Source organism: Myotis myotis, unplaced genomic scaffold (assembly GCF_014108235.1).
Source record: "Myotis myotis isolate mMyoMyo1 unplaced genomic scaffold, mMyoMyo1.p scaffold_m19_p_3, whole genome shotgun sequence".
NCBI lineage: Eukaryota > Metazoa > Chordata > Mammalia > Chiroptera > Vespertilionidae > Myotis > Myotis myotis.
Window position 1 is genome coordinate 6,851,888 of NW_023416335.1, and position 14,047 is coordinate 6,865,934.

At 41.2% G+C, this 14,047-nt stretch overlaps 1 protein-coding gene across 8 annotated transcripts in view; it reads right to left on the reverse strand.

The window, feature by feature from the left end:
- Nucleotides 1–1,275: 1,275 nt before the first annotated feature.
- SORBS2 (sorbin and SH3 domain containing 2) overlaps nucleotides 1,276–14,047 on the reverse strand; it is a 197,640-nt gene continuing 184,868 nt past the window's right edge. For 7 of the 8 annotated variants that reach the window (XM_036298344.1, XM_036298345.1, XM_036298343.1 and 4 more), the window contains 3 exons: nucleotides 7,637–7,686; nucleotides 3,829–3,935; nucleotides 1,276–3,401 (listed from right to left, as the gene is read on the reverse strand). In XM_036298344.1, coding sequence (XP_036154237.1) covers nucleotides 3,340–3,401; nucleotides 3,829–3,935; nucleotides 7,637–7,686 — 219 coding nt within the window. In that variant the 3' untranslated portion in view covers nucleotides 1,276–3,339. Of the gene's footprint in view, nucleotides 3,402–3,828; nucleotides 3,936–7,636; nucleotides 7,687–13,617; nucleotides 13,726–14,047 lie in introns of all 8 variants that reach the window. The other variant, XM_036298337.1, reaches the window with a different exon arrangement.

The window sequence follows — 14,047 nt, forward strand, 5'->3', positions numbered from 1 at the left end:
ATTTAGCAGTGAGCTAAGGCTCCTGGTCACTGAGTGAGTCACCAGCAGAGAACGGCTGGGATACATACCCTAGGGCTTTGTAGACTGAGGAGTCCTGGGAGCACACCGTGTTCCTAGAACACGCTGGGCTTGCCTGTCTCCCAGTGACACCGTTACCAAGCACTTCCCAAAGCCACCACCAGCTGCTGTGCGGGCTCCCTGCCCACAGCCTCCAGGCCCACAGCCATAATGATCACAGCTCCCGGGCAAACTCAATCTCAGTTAACAGAGGTCAATCACCCGGCTGGTGTGGCTCAGTGGTTGAGCGTCCACCTATGAACCAGGAGGTTTCGACTGGATTCCCGGTCAGGGCATATGCCCGGGTTGTGGGCTCGATCCCCGGTGGAGGGTGTGCAGGAGGCAGCCGATCAATGATTCTCTCTCATCATTGATGTTTCTCCTTTCCCCTTCCTCTCTGAAGTAAGTAAAAATATATTAAAAAGCAACATATCAATAACCAAAATTGTGTACTCACGGGTCACTGTACACTTTTAAAGACCAAAGTGAGCTTTCCTGGGGGAAAGACTGTTTTACTGGATGGAACACAAACCTTTCTTGTCATCCTGGGCACAGCCAGGTGCCGCTGGGAGTGGTGGCTGTTGGTGATGGCAGAGTGTGTGGATGGTGGAGTGGGAGGAGGTAGAGGACATAGCCGTTGAGCTGGGGGTGCACAGTGTGATCTGCAGTGTGTTTAGCGCTGAGGTTTGGGAGAATTTTCAGACAGTCGAATTGGGAAAGTGCTTACACCTTCTTGTAATTAACTTTCCTTGGGAAAAAATAGCTGATTACCAGGCAGAAACATTTTAATGTGCTGTTTTAGCTGAAGAGCAATTTTTAACCGAAGTGTGTTAAGCAAGCAGGCTTTGGTGGTGGGTTTAAAATTTTTTCTCTCACCCAGGTTGGTGTTGCTCAGTGGTTATATTGTTGGTCTGTGGACTGAAGGATCTTGGGTTTGATCTCTCTCTCTCTCTCTCTCTCTCTCTCTCTCTCTCTCTCTCTCTCTGTCTCTCTCTCTGTCTCTCTCACTCCCCCCCCATACTCTCTAAAAATCAATGGGAAAATATCCTTGGGGGAGGATAAAAAAACATTTCTTCTCTGAGCTGAGGCAGATACATTTTTCCTTCCATTGGTATGTCTAGAGAACACAGAGCAAATGCAATTTCTCTCAGCTTATCTAACAGATTGGATAAAATACACAATTCCCTTAAGGATAAATGTCAAGAAGAAAGACTGACGTATACTTCCAAGCAAAATTTATTAGATGTCTATTCAAGAAAAGCACAATGACCTTTGCTTGTAAGAATTCAAAGTCAATGACCTGAAAGCCAAGTAGGAATTTTTTTTTCCTTTCAAAATCAGGTACAGAGAGTAGAAACAGTAATTTTTCTTAAATATGACAGGCAACAGATATTGAAGTCTTTTCTCATAAATGGCATGGAAGATAATTATTCATTGATCAGCAAAGCTGCATGCAGTTGACCTAATTTCAAACCCAAGGCCTTTAAAATATAAAGCTGGTTGTGAACTTGACAGTAATCACGGTCGACTACTCAAAGGTGTTTCTTTACCTTCTTCCTATTGAAACCCCTCTGTACTGGATACTTATATACATTTCAGTTTGGCTGCTAAGATCTTTTAAGCTCATAAACTTTTGCATAAATGCTATCTTATAGAATCACACTATCGAGGCGTGCTTATGATCTGTGGGCTACACAAAGAATCAACCTTAGCTTAGTTTAAGTGAAGGATAAAGACCAAGTTAGGAAATTCCCTTGTTTTCGCAACAACTAAATAGTCTGTACAAAAAAAAAAAGGAGCAACCATATGTACAAAATTCTAGAGTCTACTTACATTGTGAAAAGATCAGTCACTGTCCACAGAAGAAATGCCATAAAAAGTTTTCTCTATAAGGTGCTCAAGATCCAAATATGAATAGTTCTTATGCAAAGTCATAAGAAATACAAAGCTAGTTCTCAGGAGGTGTGTAATTCAGGCACTGTTCGCCACATTAAACCTTCCAGGTCCCAATATTGTTTTGTAAATTTCTACCTCAGGGCAGAAAACAGAACCTGGATGAGTTAACATTGCCTCTAAAATGTGCCTAATGGATTTTGAGGAAGTATTTTATACACACCAGAAAAACAGGCTCAACATATTCCTGTCCTCAAATGAAGCCAGGATTCTGAGTTCCATAGGAAAAAAATAATTATTATAGTAAAAATAATTGTATTGATCATAATCCTTGCTAAAACCAGCCTTAATACCTGTGATGCTTCTAAAGGTTTCTATTTCTATAAAATAATGCGTGGGGTTCTTTTACATTTCCATAAAATGTATGACATATCATGTGGATTGCCTGTTCTCATACAATCGCAAATGGCTATGTGCACACCCAGTGAGATCCTACCTAGGAATATTGCTTACGGATACTTTCAAGTGTCTATGTTAGAATAACTCTTTGCACCTCTCACTAACACTGCTTTCATTTAAATTTTGTCAGATAAATAAACACTAAGGGCTCATTATTTATGATGCTGATTATGACATTTTAATATAAAATAGCAACGCAACTTTACAACACAATATTTTTTTTTGTAGTCTAGCTAAATCTCTTATATTCTCATGATTACTACCCAAAGCTCTTATTCACTTACTGTTTGCACTTCTAAAAAGTACAAAGGAATCGCAGGGCAAGACTGCTATTTGAAAACCCACATTCAATCCACAAAATTCACACTCATCCGAATGAACGCTCCTACGCTTGCTTTAGCTTGTGTAATCATCACTGTGCATATTACAACATATAAGTGCAGGCGAGTAATAGCTGAAGTACGGTTGTCATGTTGTGTAAACGAGGGCTCTAGGCAAACTCGTGAAAGGACCACAGACTGCCAAGCTAAGAGCATGGACACACACACCACGTATTTAGTGATAAACCATCTTCTGGTCGCCTGGGGAGGGGCGGGGGGCATCCTCAAAGTGGACCAGGGAGCCTCCTCGAGACACTTTTCAATTTTTTTTTGCCTCCAATATTTACCCCTTTGTAAGTATGGTGACTTTCTTTCTGATCCTAACGTACAGACTTCCAGGTTAGAGCAGAAAGCAGGGGTATGCGCTTTCACACGGAACAGGCCTGCCAACCCCCCAAGGCTGCGGCGGTTACTCTGCTGGTGGTTGGGTGGCAGGTGGAGGTGGGGATGGTGGTGACTTCTATGGGAAACATAAGGCATGAGAGCGGGAGGCCTGCGGGGTCTTTCGGGCAAGGTTCTGAGACGCAGCATACGCAGGAGGGAGGGTGCTTCACAGCCTCTTGACATAGTTTCCGGGGAAAGTACCAAAGAATTTGGTTCTTCTTGAGGTTCCTGCAAAGAGAAGCAACACATGAAAGGGGGGTAATATAACATGAGTGACCTTGTTCTCTCACACTGACCCTCACGGCTGACAACTGACACTCTCCACGGAACAGAGTATCAATACTTCTCATCTAGGGACCATTTTTGTTTTGTTTTTCTCTTACATCTCAGTCTTTCCTGGTTGGTGCTCTTTAAAGAAATTTTCTTCTCCCAGGTGAACCAGAAATAAAGCCAACAGAAAACCACGTCTACCTGGAGCAGTCAATGCTCAACTCTATTAAAAAGGCAGTTGCCTCGGGATGACATACGAAGGTATGGAAGATCAAAGGCTTTGTGAACTCAGAGAAAGCCTGACCGCCGTGCCCACCCACGCAGGGAGCAAACACAAGCACGTTAAATGTGGGCAAATGGTGTCTGCAAGGAGCTGTCCACGTACCCACAAACCATCCATCATCACATTTCTCCATCACGTCGATGACGTCACTTTCTCTGAGCTCCAGCTCGTCTTCATTCCTAGGAGTATAGTTATACAGAGCCTGAAACCTTAAACAGGACAGATGCATGGGTTTAAAACAAAATCCACACCTTTGTGAAACTATAGAAGATACACAACATTAATTTTGCTTTTAGCATTTCTATTATTGTAATTATAAAGACCTATTAACATAAGTCTTTGGTAAGCTTGTAAATAGAACTATGTAGACTCTCATGGAAATGAAATCACTCAGTATTTCAAAACTTGCAATGAGGAATATTCATGGAGGATGATAACATCCATGAGTTGGATTCAAACATTTTAACGTTTATAAGCCAGAGCCACATTTCAATTGGCCAGTCATAGATTCTAGCATTCAGACGTTAAACAATAGAACAGAATATTAAAAAAAGTGCCGTGTGTATTATTCAGCTATACGAAAACAAGGAATTACAGTTTTAGCTATCTATAAGCAGAAGTAATTAATTGCAGGTTGCGAGTTGAATTTCCGAAGGATTCTAAATGGAGATGTGCAACACGTCTCAGACATAGATCTTCTAAATCACTGAGTGGGAATTACTATAGAAAAGAGTTTTTTTGTCTTTTCACTATAAGAATTTTTTAAAAACGGTTTGGTTTCATAGTTTGAATCCGTGTTTTCTCAGATTTAGAATTTGAAAATCTGATGTTGTCCATCTATGAAATGAAATGGATGTATTCTATGCTCAACTATCACTTGAGCTAATATCAAAGAGTAGGGGTATTATGGGCATAAGTTCCTTTTTAAAAGGTTCTGGAGAAATAGTGTTTGATGTAAAAACTCTCTTGAAAAAATGTTACATAAAATACTACTTATCAGTAATGCTACCCACTTTCCTTTCTCTGTCTGAATTCTTTGAGAGCATATATTTTGGTGACATTGATCAGTAACAAATTCAGCCATTGAATTTTTGGTAATAAAGTCGCTTGTATTTTAACGCATATTAACATGGACTGGCATTTTGAAAAGTGAAGACACAAATTCTAGCAGCTGAGGTCAGGCAGCATTGGATGTGCAGTTAAGACAAAGACGTCCCAGTGCTTCTAAAATATTATCAGTATTGGGAGGGGGATTTAAAAAAAAAAATCAGTGAACTGGTTTCTGCTGTTTTCATAACAGTTGTGTAAGTCTGCCAATGTAAGAATATAAGAACCACATTTCAGGGCATTTTGGGGTTTTTAAAGCCAACTTTGAAAAGCTGATGACATTGAACACTGCTCAGGAAAAAGGATGGTGTATTTCTCATGTCTTCATTCAGTCGGAAAATCACATTTAGGTGGAACAAAACTATTCTGTCACGTGGACTCAAACATCATGTCATAAGTCAGGGACAGGGCTCCCTGGCTTCCTCTTGGTCTGTGCACTTGTTTGGATGGGGGGACCTGATGAAGTTGGCATCGGTGGGGGGTGTCTGAGAAAGGGTGGGTAAGATGTGGTGTCTAACACCTTCTAGAAAACCTTCTCTTCCCTGGCCTGGCCCGAAGCCTGAGCTTCCGGCACTGGAGATGTCTTCCCCTGCCAGTAGTTGGTTATCCTAGTACACCTTGTCAGCGGTTTGTACTTGTGGGGATGGCTCCTGAGGTCCTCTGTTGAGAGGGGACTGGATTATGGGAAAGGGCAGGGGAAAGCAGCCAGAGTCTGAGAACAGTGGCAACAAGGCAGGGAGGTGTTGAATACTGACATTGCTTCATTTGGATGCTTGCTTGGGTCAGCCCTGATTTTGCTGTTTGCTTTAAGGATTTCACTTTGAGGCCCTTCAGATGAATGGATGCTATGTTTTGTATATCCATGGGGCAAGGTGATGGCAAAATAGTTCCTTCTCCAAATTCACACGAGTGAGATAGTCATTCATCGCCCTGCTGCTAATTCAATGGATGGACACTGCGTCTCTCCCTCTGGAAAACTGATTTTCTGATTGAGTTTTTCAGGCTCAGCCCTCACCCAGGCACATCTCCAACCACGTAGGGAGACAGGCCTATTTAAGGCCACAAACCCCAGCTGCTTGAAGAATCTCAAGGTCCCAAGAGCTAAAATAAAATTGGCACGAACTCCTACTTCACTTGGGTGAGACGAAAGCCAGCGTGCTTGTCAAAATTTACTTACCATTCTGGTTTAGTTAGACCACAAAAGGCGGGGAGGGGTGAGGGGGGTTGAAGGGAAACATAAACTTTTCAGAAATCCTCCTGCCTCAGTGGCTTTCAAAACCAGTGTTGCACAACAGGAAATGCAGTCGAATTACAATGGCAAATGCTGTTTTGAAAGATGTGTTGGTGAGATGAATGATGGTGGTGGGTTAGGATGCCTCAAAAAGACCTTTGTCTTTTCAATAGGAAACCCTCAGCTAAACTTAAGTTCTCTAACTTGCAACTTTTTCTATAACGTATTTCACCACAATTCTGAATTTAGAGACATAAAGCATTGTGTCACTATATTTTTTAAATGAAAGAGATTAAGCGACACCCTATTATCCTACTAATTGGGGTTGTAGTCAAATAGAAATTTCATAAAGAATATTTTATAATGTCCAAGGCAGGACTTCGAAAATGTGCCATCTTCCACCCGTGAGCGCAGTAGTTTCATAAACAGTCAAATGACCACACTGGAAGCGTTAACTCCACGTTACTTAACGTAACATACCTATTACTTCATAAAGTCCTTAGAAGCTGCTGCTGTAATCTGTTAGTAATGCAATGAACCTAAACAGCCCTGACATTTATTTTTGTGTGACGTGATCCTATCGTTGTTTGAGAAAAAAAACCCCAAAAACCAAAAAAAAACCCAAAGTGAAACTTTAGAATAAAAGGCCATATTTAAACCTTTTCTTGTTAATGAATTTTTGAATGATTCTTATTTCCAACCTGTTCTTTTCATCGTCTTTTCCTTAGCAAGACCTTCTGGTTGTGCTTAGGGACAGCAGCCTCAGGTGAGAGATGGTTTCTGAAGGGCATGCTTTTGGCTAAGTGTCAGCTCTGCGAGGAGGGAAGGGGATGCATGGCCCTAGAGGACTTGCTCTGTCCCAGTGAGCAGGGCATGGGCAGTGGGCTGGGGGCTCACCTGTGCTCAGATGGGCCTGACGGGTCTCCTTCCAGGGTCAGCTCCTGACTCACAGAATAGGTGGGAGCCAATAGGAGGCAGGTCGCCTCTGAGTATCTCTCACGGGCAAAAATGGAGCAGGAGAGACACACAACATTTGGGTCTTAAAGACAGTGCCTGACACCTTCGGGTTGACCTGACTACATATCAGCAGGGAGAGGGAATTTGAAAGCGTGAAAAGGCATGTGACTATGAATGACAGTGCATTTTAAATACTGCCATTTCCAAAGACCCTTCTCAGAACGTAACTTTGGAATTACGCCCCTAATTTATCACCTTAGGTCTCCTGCTACATTTTCCTCCTCCCTAAATAATGTGCAAAAACGTTAGGACGTTTTCTGTGCCGTGAAAGCTGCAGTTACTAGGATCTACGTGGCCAGTGAACCGAGAGGAGACAGGTTCACAGTCTTGGGAATCACTGCAGCTTTGGGAGTGATTGGATCAGTCTTCTCTGCAGATCCCGGGTTTCTTTTTAAAATGAGCTCTTTCTGTTATGAAGATGGAGACCATGGCAACCTCTCTTCCTCTAGGAGGCCTCCGGTTGCACAGTGGGGCCTTCCTCTACTTGGGTACATCACTCATCCATGTTGTGGGTCAAGGTTAGTCTTGAATTTAGAAGAGAAGAAGAATACTTACGGTTCCCCCCCACCTTGAATGTTTTCATGAGTAAACACAGGACGCTGTGGCTGAAATGAAATGATTTGCAATGTAATCAATGTTTACACTGATACTAAGTAAGAGATAATTTGGATAATGGCATGGTACTTTTCTTAACATTTAATATATCCTGCTGTAAAAAACCAAGAGGAAGAAAAGAATACAACCACATAAAGGGTTTCTGCAGGATTAATCACTGAAATATTTTGGAGGGTCCTTTCAATGACTTCAAAATAACCAAGGTTCGAATGCTTTGAACATATCCACAATCCATTCTGCTCAAGTTTTAAGGAAAAGTCAGGGCTCTGTCCCATTGATTTTTCAAAGGCCAGGAACATGGCAAGAACAAAGACACCAAACCACTGAATGGGAAGTCTGGACACCCTCATACAGCCTCACTCCTCAGCGTTTTCTCAAGCAAGCAGAAAAGAAACCACATTGAGTCCAATAGCAAAGTATCCACACTCATTCTAGTATGCTTTTCCCCCACAGACAACATTTCCACATACAGTACGGATGAAAATATTGGTAGGCGGACATCCCATGCTACATTTGAATTAACGTTCTCTGTTCTCAGTGTGGAGAAACACATGCATTTTTAAAGAGAAAACAGAGAACTTTAAATAGAATGCAACAAACAATAATCCAGGTAACATGTAGCATTTTACCTTAGAAGAGAAATATTGGTGGGAATTCCCAGTGCACTGAACTCTCAAAAGAGTTTCCTTTCTTTTTATACTAAGCATCAAGACCAGTATCTGTAATAGATACTTATAATATTGGAAATGACAAAACCTTAGCATATCCACATAAAGACTGCAATGAATGAAAGTTAACATGTCGGTTGAATATGTGAACTCAATGTTTATACTGACTACCTAAATGTTACCTTTTAGGGGAAAATTACTGTAATATTCGCAACACATTTCAAAAGCATTCTCGTCTAAATGATGGCTACATGGTGAAATGAAGTAAATCAGAGTTTACATAGCAATGATCAAAGTGACTGCTTGGTGATTACTGAATTAGATATTAGATTGATCCAGGTCCGTAGACATCAGGGCGAAGGCCGATTCCTGGATTCCAGAGTTATGAGTAGATTCAGGCTGGCTAACTTTCCCCTGCAAATTATCCATAGAAACCCCACTGGTCCAAGATTGGATGGGGAACTCTGGGGTTCCTTTCAGTCTATGAGTCTTAATTTTCCCCCTTCCTAAATTCTCTATCCACTCTCTTTCCATCTAAGCTGTCTAGCATAAGAAGACTAGGTACTTAGTATACTACTAAAATTTTAAGCTTTGACTGTAGTAATTGGAAGTGTTTGTTAACAGTATTCTTAGAAATTTCACTCAACAGTCTGCATAGATTTAAGACTAAAGAATGGCTAAAAATGATTAGGCACATGTATGGCTTAAGAGAGTAGAATACTTTACCCCTATAAATCAATATAAAATTACTAACAATATATCTGTTATTAAAATTATAAAATATACTATTTTACAAATGATAAAGACTAAGCTGTTTTTCAGCCATTTTAAGATCATTTAATTTAATACATTAAATCAATTAAAATATATGAAAAGAGGTAAATATATTATTTATAAGCCTATATGCTATTACGTTTCTTCAATTTCTTGTCCAATCACACACACACACACACACACACACACACACACACACACACGTTATCCCCAAAAATGTATATGCACTTTAACAGCTGATAGCTCCATTTTGAAAATGAAATGTATTTTAATAAACACTGCCTTTATAATTATTCAAAGTGTGTGTATACAGTTTTGGGGGACACTATATATATAACTTTTTACACTTTTTATTATTGACACTATTAGAGATGCCCCCACACCCCATTTGCCCACCTCTACCCAGCCCCTGTCGTCTTCCCTAACTTTTAATGCAGAAATAAGGTATATTTATATATTGTATATATATTAATTGCAATCAATATTTTGTAATAATTTTCCAGTACACATTTTAGTTCTCTTAACCATTTTGCTCTTTTCTGTTCTGAAATTAAGATTGTTCTAGCCTTTTTTTCATTGTCATAAGTAACAATGCTATGAACATTTTATACAAAGAACTATTTTCTTCTTTTGAACCATTCCTGAGAAATCATTTCCAGGAGTAAAATTTCTGGCCAAAGATTATACATTCAAGCCACATGCTATTGAATCTGCTCACGACGGTCACTCAAACACACTGTATATACATATGTAACTAAAAAAAAATCTAAACTACCATATTTCAAATCACACATCAAGACAGGTACTGTTTTCTCAGAAATAGTCATAGCACCATTTCAGTGCACAACAAAGTTATAAACAATAAACATTATTTGTTCTTGCCTGAAGAGAACGTTTTCTAAAATATATTTCACTATGCTCTAAAAATGGTGTGCCTGTTTCCAAATACTTAAATCATCCTGATACTTTTCAGTTGAGTAAAAACTTGACTTTTACTTGTGGCATCTGGGGCTTGGTAAAAGCAAATGTGAATACAACTGATATAATACTTTGAAAATTAGTATAACACCTTGCTGTTATTGTCATTACAGTTTTACTGGTTTAATTCAATTCAACTTACCTCATAAATCATTGAACTGAATCATCCCTTTGACAATGATAAAAATTGGGCTATTACCAGAGGTCATGGCTCCCTGATTCCATAGGCCCCTGAGTCTCCAGCACTGTGTTCCTGGATTGCTGGCCAGTAGCGTCTTTGCTTTCACCCATCTTCCCCACTGTGTCTATTCTGTCACATCCTTCCAAAGGATCCTCCATTACTTTTTTTTTTTTCCCTGAATCACCAGTTTTCTATACGTTCACATTCTCAGGCCAGGATTTAGCACAGCTTTTATTAGCATAGATGTCATGTACCTACTGTAATGGTGAGTTTTAGAACTTCCCTAAGGTTCCCTTTAAGAGGAATCATTTCCATGTGAATGTGTATGGCTGCGAACCAGTGTTGAGGAAAGACGACCATTACAGTCTTTGAATTCATTTATTTTACTAGTAAAAGTATTAGGTCTCTAGAGGAATAGGTAGCATTAATAGATACATTTATGCCTTTTTGGTGTTGGCATTGACTATGTAACCTTGGGTATGCACCTTAGGTGCCTGATCTCTAAAATCAAGAAGTTGGACGAGATGAGGATTAAGATCTTGCTTGTCCCCCTCAGGGAATCCATAAAGGAATCCACATTTCACAGACATATTTTCTGTGTTATGTATAGGTGCTATCATCGACCTTACTCATTCAGTTGTCAGAGAGCTGCAACAAGGGACATTCACTGGATAATTCTCAAGTGTCTCAGTCATGTAAGAACAGTAATAGTAATAATTCAACTTCATTTTTGCAGATCAGTGAGCCAAAACCAAAGATGATTTCTTAATAGCACAAATAAGTAAGAAGCAATAATAGAATTATAATTTGGGCTCTTACTCTTTATTACTGTGAGGGAATAGATGGCCTAAGTTGGCTAAAATCAGCCCTAACCCTAACCCTAACCCTAACCCTAACCCTAACCCTAACCCTATTTATTTTTGCCTTTAGGCAGCTGTTTATGCTCTGTGTGGATACTCAGCGAATTCTCTTAGGGGACTATCTTTTGCAGTTCCTTCTCTTGGTGTTATGACCATGGGCACAAACCTAGAGGAAGAGCTCTGTACTGTAGCTGCACTCTACTGCCACCTAATGGTGAGTAGTGGCAGCAACATGTAAGAGTTCATGCCTTTACTCAGCTCTCACCGAGTTCCTTTAACCTGGATTCATTTTGGAAGAATATTTTAAAGACCACAGAGCAATGTGAATCGATATTCATCTGTTTTTCCGACCAAGATATTCCCTTCCCGCATTTTAAATTCTTGAGAAAGGATCACGCTGACCACCAAAATTTTTGGTCTATGATAATTTCTATTTTAACCATCTACCCAGGCATTTCTATTATTCATGACTTCGTAGACGTTTTGCGACAAATACAGAACAGTATACATTTGTGCCATCCAGAAAGGCTCACGTGAGCTGTGAGTGTATGAATATGGTTTTCAAGCTAACAGTTTACAGACACCGTGCTGGAAATGTCGGGTGAGAATTACATACATCATGCTTGCGTTATCTTGATGAGCCTTAGGTGGACAATACAAATGCGAGAGCCCAATGGGGCATCGTGCTGTTTTCTCAGAAGCCTGAATATTTAACCCTTTCCTGGGCAATGTAACAATTATTTTTTATCTTTTAGTGTAGCTATTTTTAATGTCAAATGTCAAATATGGGTACACTTGAGACAGGTTTTAAGCACATGCTAATTTTCAAAGCCAGAACCAAGTCACAAACCACTGCTCGAATAGGAAGCTGCTTTGAAATACCCCACAATCTCTGGTATCAGTAAAACATATACTTCCCTAGCTCGGTCTGCCTGACACCCACCTATTTATCTGTGCTGCTCAGAGGCATCTCTGGAGGATCACCTATACCTAGTTGTAGGAAATTCTTAAATAGGGAGTCATTGCTACTGTAAACACTAAAGTGTGGGAAAATCTTTGAAAGAGTTAGCAGCAGCTCTAGAGTTCTTAAGTCATCCCCCCCCCGCCCCGAAAATGTCACTTGTAGCACCTGCCAACCAGAATTGGATGAGCATCTCCTTTCAACAGTCCCCTGTTTCTGCTTCTCGGCTTATTTTTCCTTCTTAAATTATGAAGTTAAATCAAACTTTTGCATAAATCTAAAGAGTATAGAATATTCATGTTCCACAACAACACATATAACATACCTAATGTAAAAATCCGGCAAAGAAAAAAACCTTACGGTGACCCAAAGCACACCATGTCCCTGCCGGTGGGAAATTCGTGGCTGGCCATGCTAATTATGGAAAAAGCTTTTTTTTTTGCTTCTGGAGAAGGCCCTTCTGTGGAGTCTAAGAATCTCTTCAAATCAACATCCCTCCTCCTCTACGGCCACACAAATCTCTGCCCCAGAAACAAAACGAGGTCTTATTATGCAAAGACGTGAAAAGCACAATGATGGGATCAGCGCAGAGAAATCTCCACATTTTTAAAGTGTGGAAAAGGCAGTTTTCTTTGCAAGGAAGCCCTTCACCAGTTGCGGACCCACAGTCATGTAACAGACCAGGTAGGGTCAAACCAGGCCCAGCAAGACAGAGACGGTGGAAGGACTGGCTCATGCAGAGAGGAACATTCCCCGGCCCCCCGCCTTCCTCAGGATCCGCAGTACCGGTTAGCATCCCTCCACTGAGAATGCGGCCTGTGGTGTAGAACTCAGTAGTTCAAGGGAAAAGAAATATAACCTTTAAGTTTAATCAATGCTGTCAAGAGACTGGGCAGATGAAGCACACATCACCAGAGCAACTCAATGTTTTGCAACAAGATCACGGATTTTAAAACATCCCAATAAACTGGACGACACAGAAGCAAACATTACCGGAAGCGTGTGAGTTCAGTGCAGGGTGGGGCAAAAGTGCGTTTACAACTGTGAGCACGCGAGACACAGAGTTTATTCTTGTGTTATTATTTATGGATTCCTGTATTATTTTCCATACGTACATCTGTAAACCTACTTCTGCCCCAGCCTGTGTTTTGTTGGCAACAGCTTTATCCTTTGCACGGAGGACAATGACGGCAAAGCAGAGATGTACAGAGAACATTTGCACAGAAGCACGAGACGCGGTAGAAGACATCTGCACCCTTAGTTGTCTGGTGGAGAGTCTGGCCATGTCTGTCTGGATTTGGGGGAGTTCACACAAGCACATTCCGCAAACACTTAAGATAGGATTTTCGTGTTGATCTGCTATCATAGCTTATCATCAGTTGGTCACTTCATCTCAAGGTCCCCTTTACCCTACTTGACCGGCAAAGGACAGCAAGGACCACTGAGGGTGCGCGTGTGTGGCCAGGGTGCCTGGCGCAAGGCGGGCGGTCCGTCCCTACCCTGTGGGAACTGCTGAGCCCTCTGACAGGCGAGCTGCAGGACCTCCTAGTCATCACTGGGCTACGCGGAGGCTTACCCAAGACAAACGTCTCGCCTTTTACATCAGCCTGGAAAAGCCACAAGAAGGGAGTTAGTTCTCGTCTCCTCCTCCAGCGTCAGGAAGAGCTGCCTGCTTGTTCTCCATGCACACACAGCATGCCAGGCCCCTGCACATGGCCAAAGGGAAAGGTCTCACCCTGCAGACAGCTCTTCCGGCTGCCCCTGCCTTTCACACACAGGCATCCCTTGTGCTTCAATCCGAACGCACAGGCAGAGCAGAGCAGAGCACAGAAAAGATGCTTGAATGCAGCCGACATGGCTAAGAGCACATCCCAGAAAATGTATGCCTTTCACAGAATGCTTAACAACTGGGTTCAAGACACCCTCAGA